General features: G+C 42.7%; 1 protein-coding gene across 3 annotated transcripts in view; it reads right to left on the bottom strand.

The window, feature by feature from the left end:
- faah (fatty acid amide hydrolase) overlaps window positions 1–23,659 on the bottom strand; it is a 30,969-nt gene that overhangs the window by 6,309 nt on the left and 1,001 nt on the right. For all 3 annotated transcript variants that reach the window (XM_061240739.1, XM_061240740.1, XM_061240738.1), the window contains 12 exons: window positions 18,941–19,054; window positions 16,613–16,753; window positions 10,238–10,371; window positions 9,825–10,031; window positions 8,610–8,650; window positions 8,370–8,494; window positions 7,716–7,841; window positions 2,360–2,454; window positions 2,037–2,136; window positions 1,805–1,848; window positions 1,128–1,167; window positions 365–473 (listed from right to left, as the gene is read on the bottom strand). In XM_061240739.1, coding sequence (XP_061096723.1) covers window positions 365–473; window positions 1,128–1,167; window positions 1,805–1,848; window positions 2,037–2,136; window positions 2,360–2,454; window positions 7,716–7,841; window positions 8,370–8,494; window positions 8,610–8,650; window positions 9,825–10,031; window positions 10,238–10,371; window positions 16,613–16,753; window positions 18,941–19,054 — 1,276 coding nt within the window. The remainder of the gene's footprint in view (window positions 1–364; window positions 474–1,127; window positions 1,168–1,804; window positions 1,849–2,036; window positions 2,137–2,359; window positions 2,455–7,715; window positions 7,842–8,369; window positions 8,495–8,609; window positions 8,651–9,824; window positions 10,032–10,237; window positions 10,372–16,612; window positions 16,754–18,940; window positions 19,055–23,659) is intronic.

Here is a 23,659-nt window from a genome sequence, read left to right as displayed (position 1 = left end):
TGATCTGTAGTTACCACTAAATTACCAATTAGTAATGCTAAATCACACATTACATCATAATTCATAATGTAGGCATATAAAAAAATCTAATCTGCCTTTTCTGCAGATTAACCTGCATTTATAGTAATTTATTAGCACCTAATGAAATGCTCACTCTGGAGCAGAGCATCTTAACGTAATGAAAAGCATTATCATGTAATTTAATGTAAAGTACCTTCTTTACACCATGACACTATAAAATTCAATAATACTGCAATGAGTTTGCAGTCAGGTTATACAATTGCAAAATTGCAATATTGTTCTGGTGTACTAAAATGCATCTACAGAATGACAACATGGAAAGCACCAGAAACAGGAAACATACAGGTCAGCTTCCCAGCATATCTGAAGTTGTAGGCTGGGCCGAGCGCTGGGGAAAGCAACACATCGAGGTCCTGTTTCTTCCACTCTTCAGTGAACTCATAAAAGTACTCCTAAGAACAAAGAGAGAAGGACATTTACTATCAAAGTCGCATTGTTTTTGTATGGCACTGTCTGTAAGGAAAAGGTGAGATCGGTTCATAGAGGGTAGAGTCCAGGGGAATTTAATGAATAGCTAACTGTTACAGGACTGTGACTCCCTGACAAAGTAATTTAACTGGCTTTTGACGCAAGATGACCCACATAAAATGGATGATGTTTGTCTTCAGACAGTCAGACATGCAAAGCCAGAGAAAGGCCTTCTTTCATACCACTTATAAATTTTACCTAAAAAGTGCATTGTGAAGAAAATTACATGTTTCTTTGTGCCCCAAATAATTGGCAGAGGTTGCAGCACAGCTAGTGAATATGATCGGGCATTTAATTTCAAAAACCTTACGTGAAAGGAAAAATATGTAAGTACTATGCACATTTAGGCTAAAGTAGCACACTAACATATTTTGAACTGAGAGGGGTGGTCAGCATAAACAAGAAAATAAATCCTCTTTCTGCAAGTCCTGTTGATTTTAAGTCATGCATTGTGTCACATCAGAACCGGATATGCCCCTTTTAAAATAAAGTAGCTTGCTAAAAATGTAATTGAGATCTGAAGAAGGAGAAACGGCCACTGTCCTCACATATTAAAGGTTTCTAAAATCAAGGCTTACCTCAAGATCGGTGTGGTGCCTCCACAGGTTTTGCACAGATCTGAAAGCCACCATAAAAGCATGAGCATATTTGCGCAACCTTTGACCAATTCTACACTGAAAATAAGTATCCTTTATTATCATTTAACCTTGATTTTACAGCTCTGTAGATGCCAAAAGAAGGCGAACATCTGAACATTTGCTAGGTACATTTTGTTAAATTATAACTTTAGAGCTGCATAGTACTTATGCGTAAATATAGCCATTTGCTGATGTTAACTAGTTCATGCGGTGAAAATAACATCACATAGCATAACTCAGAGCTCTTGCATTAGCAGCATTGTGCAGAATGCAGATAAGCTAGATAGCATGGCAGTGGGTATTGAATTAACAAGTCATTCTGTAACATTAGCCTACCAGTGTCTAGGTAGCAATAGCTAGCCTAGCTGTTGTGTGGTGTAGTTGTGCTGCTATAATATATTGCTATATAAATAAATATATTACTCATTACTAAAATAAACTGCTATAATAGCCAGCTTCCTGTCACACTACAGTCAGGGCTGGACCACTACCGCTCATAGGATGTCAGAGAACCTGGCAGCCACTCGCGGTGCTGAGTTTCCATCAAAAGCAACTAGCTAGGCAGTGTCATGCAAGGACTAAACACAAGTGTTCGACAAAGATGAAGAGAAACTCACCCAATTCCACAAATGGCAGATACTGATGCAGATATGCGAGGATACTAAGAGAGAAAGCACAAAAGCACAATGATCACCACCGATGACACACCACTCCAATACAGGCCCTGGCGCACTGATGTCATTTCTGAAGCTACCGAGTGACAAGTTATTTCGGTCAGATTTTAAAAGCTGTTAACACCCTTGCTCTGTCCTTAAGAGTCTAGTACTTGAGATATAATGCCGCACTTACCAAGGGCCGGAGGAGAAAGGACAGGACCTTCTTGATCAGTCGTGGCAGGCCGTAGGGTATCGTCTGGCCTTTTAGACAAGGGTCAGTGGGCCCCTCCTTGCTGCAACCACATGCAAAGGTTTGCCTGAATCCAACACTGAATCCAGCAAATATGCCCAAAACTATGTACCAGCGCCCAAAAGGGCAAATCCTTTTGCCCATTTACTGCCTAAACAGAACCCTAGAAGTAAGGGATTTGTTCTTACAGGAATCCTATTCTGTAAGGCCGACCTTAAAATGACTGACCCACAGACATTTGATGAGAAAATGCAAGCCTCACTCACAAGTTGCTGAGCAAAGTAGCTGCTCCATCTGCCAATATTCCTGTGGCGAACAAATGCATGGCATAGGCTATTCGAGGAACGGAGAACGGGACCAGCTGAGGAGGAGAGGGTCAGTTACACTGTAAGTAATATCATTTTATTACTTTCAATTGTGCATAATGAAATCAATTATTGCCTTATCTGACTTACAAACGTAAACCTGCATTACATGCATAATGTTGCCGTCAAGGCATATTTTATGGCAGAATTTGTCGTAGCCAATTGCAAGGGTGTAGAGACCAGAGTTTCTTAGTGAGGGTGTTAGGGTGACCGAGTGTGGATTCTCAGAATCAGAGAAATTTAGAATTAATAAAAAAAAATATATATATATATATAAGAATAAAAATAATGTGCTTAACAAAAACCATCATTCCCAGGATCGTGATTGGGAACTACTGGATTAGGGTCTATACACTCAGTGACTTTTATTTACAAGTCACTTTATTAGGTATTTATTAGACTTATTTTTTTGGCTTATTGGTCTTCTACTGCTGTAGCCTATCCACTTAGAGTTGTCTGTTCAGAGATGCTCTTCAGCATACCACTGTTGTAATGTATGGTTATTTGCATTACTGTCACTTTCCTGTCAGCTTTGACCAGCCTGCCCCTTCTCCACTGATTCTCTCATTAACACCATTCCCTGAAAATTCCAGGAGATCAGCAATTTCTGAGATATTAAAACCACCCTGTCTGGCACCAACAATCATTCCACGGTTACTTGGATCACATTTCTTCCCCATTCTGACATTTGGTCTGAAAAACTGCTGAACCTCTTGACCTTGTCTGCATGCTTTTATGCATTTAGTTGCTGCCACAAGATGGGCTGATTAAATATTTGCATTAACAAGCTGGTGTACAGGTCTATCTAATAAAGTGTTCAGTGAATGTATATATTAGATATTTGTATGCACATTCATGCTGCAAATCTCCCGTTCTATTGGATTCAGAGCTGGTGACTGGGACGGCCACTGAAGAACATTGAACTAATTGTCAAGTTCATGAAACCAGTATGAGATTACTTTTGCTTTTTGACAAGGTGCATTATCATGCTGGAAGTAGCCATTAGAAGATGGGCACATTGTGGCCATGAACGGATGCACATGGCCAGCAACAATACTCAAATGGGCTGTGGCATTCAAGCAAGGATTAATTGGTATTAACAGGCCCAAAGTGTGCCAAGAAAACATTCCCCAAACCATTACACCACCGCCATCAGCCTGGACTGTTGACACAAGGCAGGTTGGGTCCATGGATTCATGCTGTTGGTGCCAAATTCTGACCTGACCATCTGTATGATTCATCAGACCAGGCTATGTTTTTCCAGTCTTTAACTGGTGAGCCTGTGCCCACTGCAGCCTCAGCTTTCTGTTCTTGGCTGACAGAAGTGGAACCCAACCTGGTCTTCTGCTGTTGTAGCCCATCCACCTGAAGCTTTGTTGTGCATTCTGAGATGCTTTTCTCCTCACTACAATTGTACAGAGTGGTTATCTGAGTTACCGTAGCCTTTCTGTCAGCTCGAACCAGTCTGAGTTTCCCCGAAGCCCTCTTAACGCTACGTCGTTTGTAAGTTATAACTTAAGCTCTACCTTAACATTTCAGCGTGTTTCCTGAAACGTTCTTAGTTAAGTATACCTTCTGTAAGTGGTACTTTCGTTAAGGTTGGTCTGGACCACTCTTAGCTATACCATAGCGATGTTATCTGTTCACTCCGCTAGTGGCCAACACTGTTACGACCGCAAGCCTCTGAAATCAGCTGTTGCTCTTAGTTACATCTCAATCTGTTAAGCAATATGTACACTAATAATTCCACAGTTGTAGTTGGCTAATAATATTACTAAAATACCACATTAATGGGACTGTTTTCATGCAAATAATAAAATTGCGCATGTTGCGCTTTATTGAACATGTTGCCTAATTGCTTTCGAAATGATATTTATAAACTGACGATTTCCCACTCTCTCTGTGGGCTGGAGCGATGTTTAACCATAGTTCTTTCTTTGTATTGTTGGCACCGTAGTCCTAAAACTGGAAAATGATTTATTCAGCGCCACGTCCTCCAACAATATCTCCATTTCATCAGCTAATCAGATAAAATGGTGAATTACACCAGTAATGTGATGGTGCTTCTGGCAAATCAACCCTGAGTTGCTGCATGGAGTGAATAATCAATCTTCGAGTCGTCGATGGGCCTAGTAACATCGCATGTAGAAGCTATCCCTACAGCCTAAATGAAAATTTGGGGAAAAGCCTAGAAAAGTAAAAAACTTTCAACTCTTCGTAAAACGCTAAGAGACACCGTTATCGGGAAACGCGGCCCTGGCCATTCTCCGTTGACCTCTCATATCAACAAGGCGGCAAAACTGCCGCTCACTGGATGGTTTTTTGTTTTTCACTATATTCTGAGTAAACTCTAGAGACTGTTGCGCGTGAAAATCCCAGGAGATCAGCAGTTACAGAAACCAGCCTGCCTGGCACCAACAATCATGCCATGGTCACAATTGTACCCATTTATTTCTCTATTTTAATTTATTGTGAAGCAATAAATGTGTTGCATTAAGGTGTATGAAATGAGTTATATAAATAAATAGTATACAGGATTATTGACTGCAACATATTAATATAATGTTTTATAATGAAAGTCATTTCTTGATGCTGTGGTTTGAAATTAGGCCTTCTTTTCAATAAATTCTATTTTAAAGTAGCATTTGGTGTGGTACCAAAACAATAAACCCTATTAACAGATTCTTGTTTATCAAGGATGTATGCAGTAATAAATTAAACCCTATTTAAAAAGTGGAATAAGTCCACAGTGGCTATACTGGTAATGGTAATCAGACATTTTAGATTATAGGGTATGTAGGTATGTAAAGATGTACAGCGGCAAGAAAAAGTATGTGAACCCTTTGGAATTACTTGGTTTTCTGCATTAATTGGTCATAAAAAGTCCCAAGTATAGACAAACTCAATGTGTCTAACCTAATACCACACAAACAATTATAATATTTCATGTCTTTATTAGACACATCCATTGAACATTCACAGTGCTGGTGGAAAAGGTAAGTGAACCCTTGGATTTAATAACTGGTCGAACCTCCTTTGGCAGCAATAACCTCCAACAAGCGTTTCCAGTAGCTGCTGATCAGACCTGCACAACATTCAGGAGGAATTTTGGACCATTCTTCCTTACCGAACTGATTCAGCTCAGCCATATTCTTAGGATGTCTGGTGTGAACAGCTCTCTTGAGCTCATTCCGCAGCATCTCTATTGGATTCAGGTCTGGACTCTGACTAGGCCACTCCAAAAGGCGGATTTTCTTTTTTTGAAGCCATTCTGTAGTAGATTTACTTCGATGTTTAGGGTCATTGTCCTGCTGCATCACCCAACTTCTACTGAGCTTCAGCTGGTGGACAGCCACCCAGACATTATTCTGTAGGATACCTTGATAAACTTGAGAATTCATTTTCCCCTCGATGATGGCAAGCGGTCCAGGCCCCGAAGCAGCCCCAAATCATGATGCTCCCTCCACTGTACTTCACCGTTGGGATGATGTTTTCATGTTGGTATGCAGTGCCCTTTTTATGCCATGCATAGTGCTGCGTGTTCTTCCCGAACAATTCAACCTTGGTTTCATCAGTCCACAAAACATTTTCCCAGTAGCGTTCTGGAGTGTCAAGGTACTCTTCAGGCGTGCAGTGATGTTTTTTTTGGAAAGCAGCGGCTTCCTCCGTGGTGTCCTGCCATGGACACCATACCTGTTCAATGACTTGCGTATGGTAGACTCATGAATAGAGATGTTAACCAGATCCAATGATTCCCTCAAGCCTTTAGCTGTTACTCTAGGCTTCTTTTTTACCTCACTGAGCATTCTGCGTTGTACCTGTGGAGTCAATTTGGCGGGGCGCACACTTCTAGGGAGAGTAGCCGCAGTACTAAATCGTCTCCATTTGTGGACTGGTGAATACCTAAAGTCTTGGAGATTACTTTGTAACCCTTTCCAGTTTTATGCAAGTCAACAATTTTTGATCGTAGGTCTTCGGAGATCTCTTTTTTGCGAGGCATGGTTCACATCAGCAGATGCTTCTTGTGAATAGCAAACTCAAAAAGTTTGAGTCTTTTTTACAAGTCAAAGTAGCTATACACCTCGCTCCAATCTCGTTTCATTGATTGGACTCCAGGTTTGCTAACTCCTGACTCTAATTAGCTTTTGTTGAAGTCATTAGCATAAGGGTTCACTTACTTTTTCCACCAGCACTGTGAATGTTTAATGGATGTGTGCAATAAAGACATGAAATATTATAATTGTTTGTGTGGTATTAGGTTAAGCACAATGAGTTTGTCTATACTTGGGATGTAGATCAGATCACATTTTATGACCAATTAATGCAGAAAACCAAGTAATTCCAAAGGGTTCACATACTTTTTCTTGCCACTGTATGAAGTTAGGATAGTTGTAAGTGTTATATAAACAAAACCTGAGTACCAAAGCTATTTCTTTCTATAAAAGTTGATTAAGGATGTAACTTCAACATATCCAAAGTATAGGGTCAGGTGACATTTCTGACACTGATTTCCGGGCAGGTCTAAATGGGCCAAAAATTGCCAAATTGAATATTGCATGGGTCATATCTCAGCTAATGTTATTAGTAATGTGTTTATCTTTACAAAGTGAGAAAGTGCTCTCAGATGACTCATTTGACTCAGTTAAAGTATGTTTAGGTTTGGAGATATGACTCCCAAAATGTATTATTTAGTGCCAAAAATCTCTAAAAAGAATGTAGATATTATCTGAGGTGAAATGGGAATTATAAGTCACAATTATCCTCACATACAGACTTACAATGATTCAGGGCTTTGCGCGCTCATCCTATTTGAATCGTTTCTGAATTTGCCGCACATTCCATTTTTACATTTGCTTCTTGCAGTACGTTTCTGTGTTAGCTTTTTGTACGCGTTTTGAAATCGGCATCGTTTCTTGATTCGGAGCACGTTTCCCTAAGATGTTTGTACTTTTGTTTTAGAAGCACGATCCTTGTGGGACACCGTACTAAACAATTACAAATCAAATCTGATTTTGCAAAGCAGAACAAATGTAGCTCTCCAGTTGTTTGTGAAACGTTTATTCAATTTAAATAAATTAAGGTAGATTTGTTACATATTACCACTACACACATATACAACAGGCATGAATTTACCAAAAATGAATGAAATTATTTGGACAAGTATGTGTAATACCATGGAAGTGTGTTGTATTTTATTTATTTATCAGACAGAACACTAGGTGCATAACAGGTAGTTACACAAGTAAATGATCTGTACCGTGTGTCCTGCACCCTCCAGCAGCTCCTTAACCTCCCTCAATGCTCTCCTCATGCTTGGAGATGCCAGGTGGTAGTCATCGGTCTCATAGTAACCAATTCTTAGGGGCCCAGAACTCAAGTATTCCTGAGAGGGAGAAAAACACCATGAATGCATGTACAATTTTCCATTAACCAGTTGCAGAATTATGGCCTCCCTGGATTGCGATCATAATGACCTTTAATAATTCACTACATAAACTGCCAGTTAAGCCGCGTTTTGAAAAACATGCATGTGTCATATGGTCAAGATTACAATCATTGAGCTTATGCAAGATTGGTTCTTTAATGGCAGTCATATGCTTTACGTAGATAATTTGTGAACATCTGCAAAATTAGCCAACCAACTGCAAATTAGAATCACTAATACAATAATGTATTGAGCAAGCAAGCTTGTCAGTTGATCAGTGTAAAAATACAAACACACAGACCATTATTTACTGTACTGCAGATAGGCCTATAAAAGGGGTTGTAAACCCTTATTACTAAGCATTATAATGCTGATGTAACTACTGAAAACAGAAAGGAATGCAGTTCAGAAACACAGACTTGGAATTTTGAGGGGAAAAAAACAAAAACAAAAACCTAATCTTGCCAATGAGTGTAATTTGAGTACCTGCTCATTGAATGGCATAGGTGGTACAGAAGGGTCCAGAGCAAACATGTGCTCACAGAGGAGAGCCTTCATGCACAGGGCCAGGCTGCTCACATCCCTTGCCAATGGGCCCAAGGATGCTTTCACTATCAGAAAGAAAGAGAAAATGCAGTCAAGTCACATTCACAACCCCAGCCATTTTGAAGTTTGAACCATATTTCATACTGACGGTTGTCCTTAAACACATTTTTTTTAACACACCTGTTTTCTGGCCCGGGGAGCATGAGCTGGAACCACGCATACTAAAACAAGAAAACAAATAGAATCACACTCTGTATGTTGTAAACCAGTTAAACACAAGAAATACTGCTATGCCTGATGATGTACAGACATTTGTTGAAGACATCACAGCTCTTACAAAATGTATCGCTACTTTAAGAGTCTGCTTAATAGCAATCTCCCTTAAGGGCTATTATGAAAGGCAGGTTCCAATGGAGGACAGAGCGAGAGATAAAATACTTAGTTACAAAATGAAAAGGCTATTGGGCCATTCCATGAAAGATCAACCAGAGATGTGGGAGTTGACCACTCCAGTTTTGCTCAAACTTTGTGTAAATGTTCTTTTCTTCAGTTGCGATTGCTGTCTTGGCATGTCTTGATCATTTCATTTCAGAACCTTCATTCACAAGAAATATTATGTTTGTACAGTGTTTTAAATTTTTACATTTTTAAAAATAATTTTTTATAAATGTGAAAAAGCTACGACTAAATACACAAATGCAAAAGATGTTTTGATCATTGTTTTATACCAAAGACAATCATTTAGCCACATTTTTGATGTTATTTATATGTTGTTCCTATAAACTGGGGTACTGTTAAAACTGATCAAAACATGCACAGGCATTGCAGTTTCAACTCAAGTTAGCCTATTATACCTTTTGATGAACATAAAAGTTTCATTTAGAGAGGAAACCTTCCACCATACCAACTACTTGGTTGAATATGCAACAGTTTTTTGTCATTTTCTGGCCAGAACTAACTTTGTTATTGTATCAATTTTGAATAAATAATCTATTTACGTAATCCTTCTTGTGGCTGTTCTTAAATAAAATATCTACTAGTCTTAGAAGTCATATACCAAGTGGTGCTTTCGTAGTAAGCCATCAAATACTTCAATGAAATTGGCAAAATTTAGCATTAATGAATGACCTTAACTTTTTCTGAGCAGCATTATGAAAATTGGATCATAATCTTAAAGTAGACAGACAATTTTGCAAGACTACACATTTTCAGGTTTTTCCCTGCTTTAATGCTAAGGATATTGCTCCAAAGTTGACACAACCCTAATATCCACAAGCAAGTGACTTTTTGGGTGTTCGTTATTGAATATATAAATAACAGTTGCACAAAGTTTGAGAAAAATTGGAACCACACTTCACAGATTGACCCTATTCCACACCAAGGCATAAGACAGACCTCAACCGGTTGGCGGTGGGCTTGAATCCACATATTCCACAAAAAGATGCTGGAATGCGAATACTGCCCCCTACATCAGTACCAAGGCCCAGGATGGAACCCCCTTCGGCAATTAGTGCTGCTTCCCCACCAGATGACCCCCCTGACGTCTTCTGGGTATTATGGGGGTTCACTGTCTGACCAAAAATTGGGTTGCTGCACTCGTAGCTGAAGCGAGAAGCGACATAACATGTAAAACACGAGTAATTGCACTATCATTGTATTATAGTGTAATTACTACCCTCATTACACCAGTAAATCACTGCATTAAATTAATGCATGAAAGAAATCACAATCAGAGAAAACTACTGGAATTCATACACACTTCTACAGTGGGGGCAACTGCTGTAGGACAGGAGCAGAGCAATACATACTTAAGCAGTCCCTGGGGCACATTGGTCTTCACGAATGGGATGGCACCTTGTCGCTTAAGCACCTGGACTACTACGCAGTCAATGTCAACAGGCTGTTCCAGCTTACAGATAACTCCACAGGTTGAGTCATGACCCTACAAGGCAAGTCACCAAGCCATTTATGATTCTACAACAACTGCACAGCCATAACACACTCATAGTACAGAATCGTGGTGATATAAAACTTCCGGGTACAGCGGTACCCATTGTTCTATGAGCTTTAAGCTCTATGGGAATTGGATTTTATCCAATCTCGAGACTGAAAAAAGATCTACGCAACGCCATCTTGATGGCCAATCAGGGCAAAGATGCGCTTTAGCGACCAAATTTACATACGGTGGCTATAGAAGCGACATCGCAGGCCGTCGTTCTTTCTTCGAGACAAATTTTCAGCAAAGGAAAGAGACAGGGCCTGTGAAGCTTAAAGCGATTGGACACTGAGCTCAGGACTGCATATGCAACTGACGGTGTCGATGCATCCAGCAGATAGAAACGTACAAAGGCGAACTCTATGACGCCGCTGTACAAATGTCCTGCACACTGACCCCTTTAAAAAGTGCCCGAGAAGCTGCCATGCCTCGAGTAGAGTGGGCGCGAACCCCCGACAGAGGGGGCAAGCCCATACACTCATACGCCCAGTTGATTGCGTCAGTAAGCCAATGGGAAAATCTCTGTGCCGTAACAGGTTTTCCTCTAGCAGCAGCACCATAACAAACAGCTGATCTGCTTGTCGAATAGGCTGCGAACGTCGTACGTATATCGACAGAGCACGCACTGGGCAAAGTTTATGAAGCATAGCATCCTCCTCATCGTCATGAGGAGGGGGCTTGAAAGCCACCAGGTCCAATACCCGTGAGCGGAAGGATGTGGTGATAACCTTCGGGGTAAACGCAGGGTTCGGTCTCAGCACAACTCAGTCAGATCCTGAAAAGGAGAGACAAGGCGCATAAATCGCTTACTCGCTTAGCAGAAACTAGCGCAGTCAGCAGCGCCACCTTAAGGGACAAAGCTCTCCACTCAACGCTCTCCAGCGGTTCGAAAGGAGGGCTACACAAGGCTTTTAGTACCACCGTTAAGTCCCACTGCGGAACACGGGATGGGGCCACGGGTTTCAGACGCCGGACGCCCTGGATAAAATGCTTTACCAGGGGGTGGGCAGCCACCGTAGAGCCACTATAGCCAGTATGGCACGCAGGAATTGCGAAGACATACCCCTTTAACGTGGACAAAGATAACCCCTTATCAAGTAGACTCTGCACAAAGTTGAGCACTACGGATACAGGGCACACCAGGGGGTCCTGAGAGCGTTCGAGACACCAAGTCTCGAAGGCCTCCCATCTGCCTTTATAAGCCATTGTAGTTGAGATAGCGCGAGCATGCTGTATAGTATTTACAGCTGCCTCGCTCAATCCCATGTTCACGAGCCTGCTCCTAACAGCGGCCAAGCCGTGAGGTGCAGCCTGCTTGGGTGGGGATGAAAAATGGTCCCCGCCCCCTGTGACAGGAGGTCCCGGCGCTGGGGAAGTCGTCACAGGACGCCGGTCAACAGCAGGGCTATATCGGCCATCCACTGTTTGTACGGCCAATCTGGCGCGATCAAAATCAGGGGTTTCTTCTCCTCTCTCGCTTAGGCTAGTACCTGCGGTATCAGACCAAAGGGAGGGAGGCATAGAGGAGGCCCTTGGGCCAGCGATGGGCTAGCGCGTCCACCCCCAGTAGGGGCGAGCCGGTTGCTGTCATCGCAAACCATAATGGGCAATGCGCATTCTGTCGGGAGGCGAATAAATCCACTCTCGCTTTCCCAAAGCTTGACCACACCTCCGTTACCACGAGTGGGTGAAGACACCACTCTAGGGGGGAGGGACCGCCCCGAGACAAGAGGTCTGCGCCGCAGTTCAGCTGCCCCGGGACGTAGAGCGCCCATAAGGAGCGAACTCGCGGGTATGCCCAAGTCCAGATCCTCACCGCCAGCCGGTGTAGATGTGGACATTTGGGGCCACCCTGTCGGTTTAGGTAAGCGACTGTATCTAAGCATTCGCCCATTTCGCCAGTGCGAGAGTGCTCTCACAACCGACTGCGGAATGCGAAACAGCTTTGCGCGGTCTCTCATTGGATCGAAATGCATTTGCTTGAGCCAGAATTGCACCGGTCTCATGCGTAGCAATCCCAACGGAACCACGGCGATTGCTGCGGCCATTAAACCCAACAGGCGCATAATCGTGATTCCACTGATGCAGCGACCTGGGAGAAATCGGCAAGCGTGGTCTCTCAGGGAAGCAATTCTCTCCTGAGAGAGACGCGCCGTCATTGACAATGAGTTCAGCCGGAGCCCTAGGTACTGAACACACTGGCTCGGGGTGAAAACGCTCTTGTCGCGATTGATGGTGAAACCCAATCCTTCGATGTGGGTTATCAGCATCTCTGTGTTTCGCAGCCAACTCCCTGGAAGGAGCTAACACAAGCCAGTTGTCCAGATACATTAAAACACGTATGCCCTGTTGTCGCAACAGGGCGATAGCAGCTCGCGCCACCATTTCGAAGGTGCGGGGTGCCAGGGACAGACCGAATGGGAGTTAGGTAAATTCGTACGCTCTTCCCAGAAAAGCGAAACGAAGGTACTGCCAATGGCGCTGTACAATGTTCACATGGAAGTAAGCATCTTTTAAATCTACGAGCGTGAACCAGTCCCCTTGGCTGACTGAGCTCATTACACGCTTGTGCGTTAGCATCTGAAAACGCTGTTTCACCAAATGACGGTTCAGTGCTCGCAGGTCCAATATTGGTCTCACACCGCCGTCTTTCTTTGGAACGAGGAAATAAAGGGAATAAAACCCTTGCATTTCGTCGTGTTTGGGGACTAGGCGGATCACACTTTTTGCCAAGAGAGTCTCTATCTCTTGGGAAAGTGCGCTGTTTAGATGCGGGGGCATATTCGTTTCCCTTACTCCTACAAAAGGAGGAGGGGGGACAGCGAACTGTAATGCGTAGCCCGCTCTGATTACAGTACTGAGCCATGGCGTCAGCTTGCACTTCCGAGTCCAAGCACAAAGGTTGAACGCGGACCTGGTTGAAAGCAGTGCAGACTGTACCGCGGGCTTCTGAATTTGCAGAAGCCCGGCTCTTAAGTGGGGGCGGGGTCGAATTTGAGCCAGCGACCTGGTGTTTATCTGGGATAAGCCAACATAGAGTCCTGGCCGGCTACGATTCTGAGCCGGCGAGGACTCCGATAATGCCTGAATGTCGGGGAAAAAGGTCCCTTTTGACTGGGAAATCACCAAGTGCTGATGCCAGCTTTGAGGCAGAGGGCAAGGGAAATGTTTGTGTAACAATAGGGGGAGTGTGCTTTGTGACTGTAAGGGCGAAACTCGCTCCCGAGTAGGCGCTAGCAAAGTCCGTGATACAGGAGGGGTGTCCGGTCCACTCGACCGGATCGCCTCTATGACACTCTCCCGCCAAAATTCAGGAACGCTTCTTGGCTTTCGATTGAGGCGGGTGGGCCCCGGGTGCAGCAGGGTTGAACGGCTTTGTCCAAGCCTTGCCGCTAGCAATAGCGGTAGCGTCTCTACGGCCACCGGGCTGCTCCTCAGTTGAGCGCCGGGATGATGACACAGGAGTGTGGCGAGTCTCAGACCATGAACGGCGATCCTGGCGTCTTGCTTCTGAAGCAAGAGGCAGATGCTTCTGCAGAGTGGGTCTCTCCTCATCCAGTCGTTTAAACCTCGCTATCGCTTCGGTCACCGCTGGACCGAGGAGACCGTCGAGAGAGATTGGGGCATTAAGGAGGGGAACCTTGTCCGCTTCGGGGAGTGCCGAGTTCGCTAGCCATAAGTGCCGGAGAGATACTACACTCCAGCCCATAATCCGTCCAAAATCCTGTGCCAACACCTGGGTGAGGTGCAGGATTGCGCCCACGTTCTTCCTCAGCTCCGCAGAAACGTCATCTGCGAGGGAGGAAGTAAGGGACTCGATCAAGTTTGTCTGTGCTATCGCTAGGATAGCAAGATTGTTCGTTGCTTCGGCACCTTGGGAACCGCAGATAAACAAACGTTCAGACAAGGCAGCTGATATCTGCCCAGACCGAGTGGGAAGGTTAGGCTTCCTTGCGCTCCACCTTGCTGTGGGGGCGAGGAGATGAGTAGCCAAAGAATCTTCGAGTCGCGGAACCCCTTCCGTCTGAAGCTTTTGTCGGCCCGACACCACCATGAAAGGCGAAAAAGACACTACCGGGGCTTTCGTAGAGAAAGGCTTGTCCCGGGTAAGCTGCACGTAGTGCTGTACAGACGGGCAGACGGGGGTAGGTTGCACACCGTGCCTCGATGTGTCGCGCCTGTACACTGGAGCCACCAGCTGGTTTACAGGCGCTGCAGGAGGAGGGGGCCAGGGGAGCTCCGCTCTGGTCGCCGCCGCTTTCATCACGACCGGAAAGTCTTTCAACAGGGAGGGGTGGTGCTCTAACTCACCCGTCGCCGTTGGAATAGCGACAGAGCCGGAAGGCTCCAAATTGTTGTCTGGAAGGATCTCCTGATCGCTAGAGTGGAGAAGGAGGTCGTCGTCCTCGTCCCCAGACCTGTTAGCGAGGGTTAGGAGCGCCTCTTCCAGATGGGCCGTGTCAGACGGAACCCTGCCATCGCGCAGGTTTGGCCTGTCCTCCTGAGAGTGCATGGCAAAAGGCTCCGAGAAGTCAGCCCAACTGGCGTCTTCGCGGTGCATGCTTGCCCGGCGCAGTAACTCTTGCGCCCCGAGTGCAGCGCAGGCGGTGCAGGTCACCTTAGATAAGGCCGCGAGAGCATGGGTCTCGCCTAGACACATAATGCAAGAAGTGTGAGGGTCCGTATCCTCCATGGCTGCATCGCACCCTTGGCACTGCTTCATGGTGAAATCCTCGAGCTCGATGTCGTCTAGCGAGGGCCTTTGAGTCGGGGAAAAAAAGCTCCTCCTCACAGCGGTGCGTTTCTGCTTGCAGATGAAGAACTTTGGCGTGGTAGAAATGTAAGTCTCCAGCTAGGTTGCTAACCTTGCGCTGAATATTTGAGAAGAAAGAACGACGGCCTGCGATGTCGCTTATATAGCCACCGTATGTAAATTTGGTTGCTAAAGCGCATCTTTGCCCTGATTGGCCATCAAGTTGGCGTTGCGTAGATCGTTTTTCAGTCTCGAGATTGGATAAAATCCAATTCCCATAGAGCTTAAAGTGAAGCTCATAAAGAAATAGAACAGCACAGCCAAAACACACTGAAATTGTCTACACTTAAGGAAGTATACTCAAAGCAAAATAGAACAGAGTAAAACAACGCGTTTCAAATTAGAGATAAACAAAAATAAATTGTGTTATGAGCAAGCACCCAGCTCAAACACCCAACTCAAACAATGTGTAAACGCAATAGCCCACCATTTCACACCTCCCCCTATGTGCAACTGGCCTAAATATTATAATTATTACATTTTTTTACTGCTGCTGTAGCCTATCTACTTAAGAGGTTTGACATGTTTTGTGTTCAGAGATGCTCTTCTGCATACCACTGTTGTAATGCATGTTTATTTGCATTACTATCACCTTCCTGTCAGCTTCGACCAGTCTTTTGTTTTTAGCACAGTTCCCTACAAAATCTAGAGACTAGTGTGCATGAAAATCCAAGGATATCAGCAGTTGTGAGATACTCAAACCACCCTGTCTAGCACCAACAATCATTGCATGCTCAAAGTCACTGAGTTCACATTTTTTCCCCATTCTGATGGTTGATGTAAATATGAACTGAAGCTCCTGACCCGTATCTGCATGATTATATGCATTGTACTGCTGCCACAGGATTGGTTGATTCGATAATCGCATGAATAAGTATGTGTACAGGTGTTCCTAATAAAGTGCATAGTGAGTGTATATACAGTGCTGTGCAAAAGCATTAGGTACCATTTCCTTTATATAAATTTGGTCCTAAAATGTTTCATTTATTTTATTTCTACTTTTAAAGAATTGAAGGCTGTCTGGAATCAATATAGAGAGCCAGAAGCAAGCAAGACAGTCTGCAAGAACTGTGGCAGATTCTCCAATACGTTTGGAATAACCCATCAGCTGGTTTTCTTATAAAACTACTAGACAGCGTGCCTAAGGGAATTCATGCAGTTTTAAAGGCGAAGAATGGACACAACAAATATTGATTCTATTCAGTTTTTAACTGTTCACTGCTCTTTATAGTATATTTTTCAATATTTAGAAACAGTTTAATTATTATTTAGAAACATTCAATTATGAAAGCCTCTTCACTTTATGGAAGGTGCCTGTGCATGGACTTCTTTTGCAGAGAACTGTAGTTTAAGTCAACATGGGATCCGCAGTACCTTGTAATCAAGGTTTTCCTTGATGCTGACAGGAACTCCATAGAGAAGTCCTTCCCGGTGAGTTTCTACAGCACCAAGCTGCTCACAGCTCTCCAAAAGGAACTCAGTGGCACAATTCAACTTCCTGTGCACCTCCAAAGCCTGATGAATGTCAAACATCATGGAAATACCACAAACACATAGGATATTATGTGACTCTATGCAAGTTATTTACCAGTGACACACTACATATAGTGCATGCTACTACAAAAACCAATCTTGAAGACAAACTTTAAATGTCTGTGTAATTAAGCAATTGGTTGCAGATCACCCAGGTACACATTTATAGACAAGCTGCAATCAAATCAAGTATGTAAGCAGGTTATTTCAAATTAAATGCATCGTCTAAATATTTGGACAGTGACACAATTCTTGTTGTTTTTGCCTTGTTGTTTCTAGGCTAACTGATGGTTGTTGCATAATTACAGTAGTTCAAACATGTTAAAAAATTACAGTAGTTCAAACAACATAAAAAAGGCATCAAGGCGATTCTTGTCATGGAATTTGCGTTGCTGAGGACTGTTGCTGAGGTCTCTCAACATGAAGCTGAAAAACTAAATCGATCAGAGACATAGCCAAAACATCGGGCGAGTCGAAATCAACTGTTTGGAAAATCAACCTTGTTAAGAAGCAAGAATGCAAGAGAAGACTACACCAACCTAACCTTAGAGGGAAACCAACCAACCTAACAGAATAGGCAGACCAATGGTAAGCCTGAAGAACAGAATGGCCATCTTGCTAGACAGCGAATGAAACTACAGTAAATCCTCAAATTGTGTCCGGGATTCTATTTGAAGCCGGGCCTCGGATAATAGCCGGAGGCGTGGTCGATTTGGACAAATAAAGGCCGACCATGGGTCTCCAACACGTTGCTCTTAAGCTACCAGTCGCTTGCCGCCCCCTTCTGAGTAGCTTGCCAAAGGCTGAAGCAGTATACATTTAAACACAATTGTTGCCGCAAGGTATGCCAGCCTACGAATTTAATAAAAAGTAAATCAGGCAAAATTTTAAATTAACTCAATTTAGGCTACTTGGCTACGCAATAAGGTTTCCATGTATTTACAGCACAGCGCACGTTCAATGGATGAAAGCGGCTGCCTTGCCTCGCAATAAACAGACGGGTGGAAATCCCGACACTCTTTCAGTGCCCATCAGTCCCAACATTTAGCAATAGAATCAAACAGTCCAAAAGTCAATTAAATCCCAAACCAAAGCGAAAATCTTTTGATAGCCTACCGGTATGCTGCTCCAAACAAAATGCATGTCTCATAATAAAACGCACTTCAGGAAAAAAAGATCCTTAACTTGCTGTTATCTACACTAATTTGTTACTGTTCATTAAGGCGTTTCTGGCAAGTTGTTATTTTATGAAGACGCATCTGCTTGGCTTTCATTAATGGTTTAGCTATTCAAGTAGCATTTCTGAACGGTTACAGGAAGTGTTGAACAGTGTTGGCCCACTTTAAGTGTAGCCTTTTACTTTATTTCTAAGAATAAAATTCTACAACAGAAGCCTAATAAGAAATAAAGGCCTGCCTCGAATACAAGCCTGCCCCAAATAAAGGCCTGTGCTTTGTGCAGCCTAAGTAAATAAAAGACCCCGGCCACAATTTGAGGATTTACGGTAAAGACTTATGGACAGACGAGACCAATTTTTCCCTACCAAATGTGTGAGGAAGTTGCACACACCTTTTGTGTTGGAGGGTAATATTTTAACACAAAAAAACCCAAAAAATAATATTATCATCCAATGTTGTTTTTTTGGGGTTTTTTTTTAACCCATCATAGCCGTAGTGTAAGCTTGGGCATGGGCTGCAACTCGAACTAGCTCCCTTCCCTTTATTGATGATGTGACTAGTGATGGCAGGAGCAGGGTGAACGTTGAAATGTACATAAACATTATCTGCTCAGATCCATCTAAATGCCTAAAACCAGGGAAGTACCCAGCCCCTGGGGATGTCTATGGGTCGCAGACATCAGGCAGTCATGAAGTGCAAAGAAAAGGGCTGTAATTCTTACACAGATCTCCCAACATGGATGCAAATATCCTGCCTGAATTTTAAGCCGACAAATGGCACATTAATCTCATATTATTGTTTCTTTTCAAATCAAATGTGCTGGAGTATGGAGCCAAAAAAAACAACAATTGCCATTATTAACTATTATTATTTTGTTGAAAAGTATTTAACAAAAATTGTGTCACTGTCCAAATACTTACAGATAATAATAATAATAATAATAATAATAATAATAATAATAATAATAATAAGAAGAAGAAGAATAGAGAACCTTTCCCATGTAAGTGTGTAGGACAGTGTCAGGACTTAGTGAACCCTCCTTCAGCTTTTTTGTCAGTTCAGACAGGGGCAGAGATAAGATGGCATCAGGTTCTTGGCCTGGGCACTAAGAGAAAAAAGGAAGAAGAATATAGCTACTGAAGACAATTAGGTTTGAGGTCAGGAATTACACATGAGACGATAGATCTGAATTTCAGCTCATCTACTCTTGGTTTTAGCCTTGGGTTTTGCCTGTGAAGACTGCATTTGTGTTAGAAAAGATAAACCAACATGAAGACCAGAGAGCAGTCTTCCTGAGGGAAAAGCAAGCCAATTTGAAGCTTAGAAAAGAGGATAAATCGATCATAGCCATTGCACAAGCATTGGGGATAGCTTGTACAACAACTCGGAATGTCCTGAAAAAAAAAAAAACGCTGACATACTGAGCAACAGACATCAAACAATTCAACCAAGGAAAACAACAGCAGTTGATGACAGAAACATTGTGAGAGCTGTGAAGAAAAACACTAATACATCACAAACACAAAAACTATCGCCCAGGGCAGGGGTGAAGGTATCTCAATCAACTGTTCAAAGAGTAAGAGAGCAGCCATATCCTCCAGAGAAGCGGCCCATTCATTTGTGTCCTTTATAATGGACATTTTGTTAACCTGTATTTTCCTTAAGTATTTGCAGTTACCCTATCAAGCCCTATTTCATTCTGTAGAGGACATCCTGGGCTTTCCAGTGATGTGTCATGTGATGGGTATGCATGCTGGGAACTTTCCTTTTTTTTAAATCAAAATGGCCGCCATACCAACAACCACATTTTATGGAAAGAGGAGAGGTAAGTCAAATATTCTTTATCTACTGCTATTTTTACCATGATAATTATATATATTCTTGTTTATTAACATGTCAGTAACAATATTTTTACATCTGAAAACAGTTTCATAATTTCTGTTTTGAAATAATAGTCCTTTTATGAATGTCAACTGTAGTGGACACCGGGACCATTTCAGTGTATTTAATGACTGCACATTGTTGTAGCAGAAACAAGTGAAGCAGAGAGGATTCTATACCGGATAGTAGAGGGAGATTCAGATTTGGAGCTGTCAGATGAGGAAAAGGATAAGGATGAGGATGAGGATCAGCCTGTGATAGGGGAAGATGGTGATGAAGGAGGAGAGGAAGAAGATGCAGGAGAATCTGATGAGACAGAGTCAGAGTCAGAGCCAGAGAGGGAGCAGGAAAGTCGTCGTGCTCTGTGGGCCAGGACTAACTTGTATGTTTTATTTAGTTTCAGGCTAATGTATTCAATTCTATTATCATGTTAGATTATTGTTGTATTTGTACTATGTGTTACTGCTGTTAAATATATGCAAATTGCCTAAAAATATGCTTATGAGGTTGGTCAATAGGGAGTCATATCACATCGATGACACTTACTGCATTAATCCAAATAGATGTGTAAAAGATTAACTGTTACTCCTTTTATAAACTTGAATTTATTTGGGTTTTTTTTCCATCCATCATAATAGATTCACACCTGTGCTACCTGGGCTTCCTGTCTATCAAGATGACCCTAAAATCCGTGAATACTGGAGTCCAATGGAGTACTTTTCACAGTACATCGACGACAAAATCTTTGAAGATCTGGCAGCTTTTACTAATCAAAGACAGCTGCAAACTACAGGAGTGTCACTGAATACTACTGCCCAAGAAATCAAGATTTTGTTTGGCATATCCGTACACATGGCCTGCCTTGGCTATCCCAGAGTCAAAATGTTTTGGGCTAAAAAAACTAAAGTGCCAGTTATTAGCAGGAAAATGACAAGGGACAGGTTCTACAAGCTGAGAAGCTCACTCAAGATTGTCAATGACCTGGATGTAACTGAAGAGACAAAGGAGTCAGACATTATTTGGAGAGTCAGACCATTGCTTGACCGTGTGAGGCAAGGTTGTCTCAGCCTTCCAAGGTATGACAAGGTGTGCGTTGATGAGCAAATCATCCCGTTCACAGGCCACTGCCCAGTCAGGCAGTATGTGCCAGGAAAGCCAAACCCTACTGGCCTAAAGGTTTTTGTGCTTGCCTCGCCAAACGGTCTGGTCCTGGATTTTGAGGTCTATCAGGGCAAGAACACATTCAGGGGCCAAAGACTGGGAGTTGGAGCTGCAGCAGTCTTGCGAATGGTCGAGTCTGTTCCTACAGGAACTTATGTGTTCTTTGATCGATATTTCACAACGATTGATCTCATGAACACTTTGCTCTCAAAGGGTCTTCCAGCAACTGGAACTATTATGAAGAACAGGGTTCCAAAGCAATGCCAGCTGCCAGGAGATAAGCAGCTGAGGAAAGAAGGGAGAGGAGCTTCAGTGACAGTGGTCCTGGAAGGGGCCTGAGCTGGCAGTCACAAAATGGTTTGACAATAAACCAGTTCTGATGGCTTCCACTGTGTATGGGAGAGATCCAGAGGATATCTGTAGCAGATGGTCCAAAAAAAAAAAGGTCACGTCCAGGTGAGACGGCCAGCAGTGATCAGGGAATATAATGACAACATGGGTGGCGTAGACCTGTGTGACCGAATGCTCAGCTTCTACCGCATGTCAACCAGGACCAAGAAGTGGACATCACGTGTGATCACGCATTTCTTTGATGTTGCCATCACAAACGCTTGGATCCAGTAAAAGGCTGACAGTAAAGCGCTGAATCGACCAGCTAAGAACACCCAGCAGTACCTGGACTTCAAAATGCACCTGGCTGAAGAGCTGCTGGATAGTCCTTCATTTGATGACAGCAGTGAAGACAGTGAGGAAGAGTATCAGCCACCAACCAAAACAAGGATCCCACAACCAGAGCCATCTGTACGCAGACTAGGAGCCAGGCACATGCCAGAGATGATGGACATCAAACATGCAGAAAGGTGCAGGAATAAGGGCTGCAATGGCAAGACATACATGAGGTGCATCAATTGCAAGATGTTTCTCTGCATCACCAAAAAGAAAACATGCTTCCAGGATTATCACCGCTAAAATATCCAGAGGAAGAAGAAATGCATAAATGCATAAATGTTCTATGTTTATGTTCTATGTTTATGTTCTTTTGTCCTTGCAAGCAACAAGCAACAGAAGAATGCTAAAGATCAAATGAATTTGATCAAATGAAATGTATTCTTGGGTTAATATCACTCTAAAGACAAAATCTGCAAATTTTTTTTTATTTTCTAAATTCAGTTGTATTTTCACACGGAAATCGTCCTGTTGTCCTCTACAGTTGACATGCTGTGAAATTAAAATTAAAAATCTGTTCAAAAAAAATTTAATTGTAAGGTGTTTTTTAGGCCCAAATAGATAGGAAATCACACAAAAAAATAAATTGTAAGACACTTTTTTTCTTTGGTTCTCAGGAGGATATAGAGGCTATACCACAAGATGCAATCCACTCATCAGAAGTAAGAATCAGAAGGCGATATTACAATTTGCAAAGAAGTTATATGAAGTAAAGAAATGAGCCACAAAAGTTCTCGAACAAAGTTTTATGGACTGATGAGACCAAGATTCACATCTACCAAAGTGATGGAAAGGCCAAAGTGTGGAGAAAGAAGGGATCTGCTCATGATCAAAAACATACAAACTCATCTGTGAAGCACATTGGAGGAAGTGTAATGGCTTGGGCTTGCATGGCTGCTTCTGGAATGGGTTCACTAGCTAATCTTTATTGATGATGTATGATAACTCATGATGGTAGCCGCAGGATGAATTCAGAAGTCAACAAAAACATTCTGTCTGCCAACTTACGGAGAAATACGTAAAACTAATTGGGCGGGACTTCATCATGCAGTAAGACAAAACACTGTCAACACAACAAAGGACGTCATTAGGGAGAAAAAGTGGAAGATTTTACGTAGTAACGTATTTTAGACTGGCCAAATCAATCACCAGACCATAACCTAATTGAGCATGCATCTCACCTCCTGAAGAGGAGATTGAAGGGAAAACACCCCAAAACAAACAACAACTGAAGGGACTGCAGTAAAAGCCTGGAAAAGCATCAGAAAAAAGAATGCAACAGTTTGGAGATGTCAATGGTTTGCAGGCTTGATGCAGTTATTTCAAGCAAGGGTTATGCTACCAAATATACTGCCAAAAATTTGCTAAGTGCACAACTTCAGTCCAGGAGGGCAAGCTGGTTTTTGTTCCAACCAGTTATCTTTGTTTAGTCTTCAGGCACTACAACTATGCTGGTTCACTCCTGTACTTGAGCACAGTAAAGTCTTGTTTAACCAATAAATATAGCAGGATGGTCTTGTTACTATGTTTTAAAGGTGCAATAAGTAATATTTTGTGTTAAAACATTGTTACAAGACCACTGTAAATCCTTCCTATCAGTTGATGGCCCAACAATATAACTGTACCATAACATTGTATAACTGTACAATAATTCAAGTTCATTGGTTGAAACATTGATTGAATGCTCGTAAAATGAGCGCTTAAAAGCCACAAAAACAGTCATATGTTAATTTCCGGAAATACATCTTTCGGTTTCTAACGGCGTTAGAAGTCCGAAATTACCTATTGTACCTCTAACGCAGAACCTGTGGTTTATAGGCTACTCCAGCTAATCAAACTGCAATTGACCCACATTACTCACATTGTTTACACAGTACTAGCCTACACATCGATATCGTGAAGTTTTATAACCCGGCCAATAAATTGACAACATAAAATAAAA

Source organism: Conger conger, chromosome 4, assembly GCF_963514075.1.
Source record: "Conger conger chromosome 4, fConCon1.1, whole genome shotgun sequence".
Lineage (NCBI taxonomy): Eukaryota > Metazoa > Chordata > Actinopteri > Anguilliformes > Congridae > Conger > Conger conger.
Note: the sequence above shows the minus strand (reverse complement) of the source record. Positions and strands in the feature narration are given on the sequence as shown.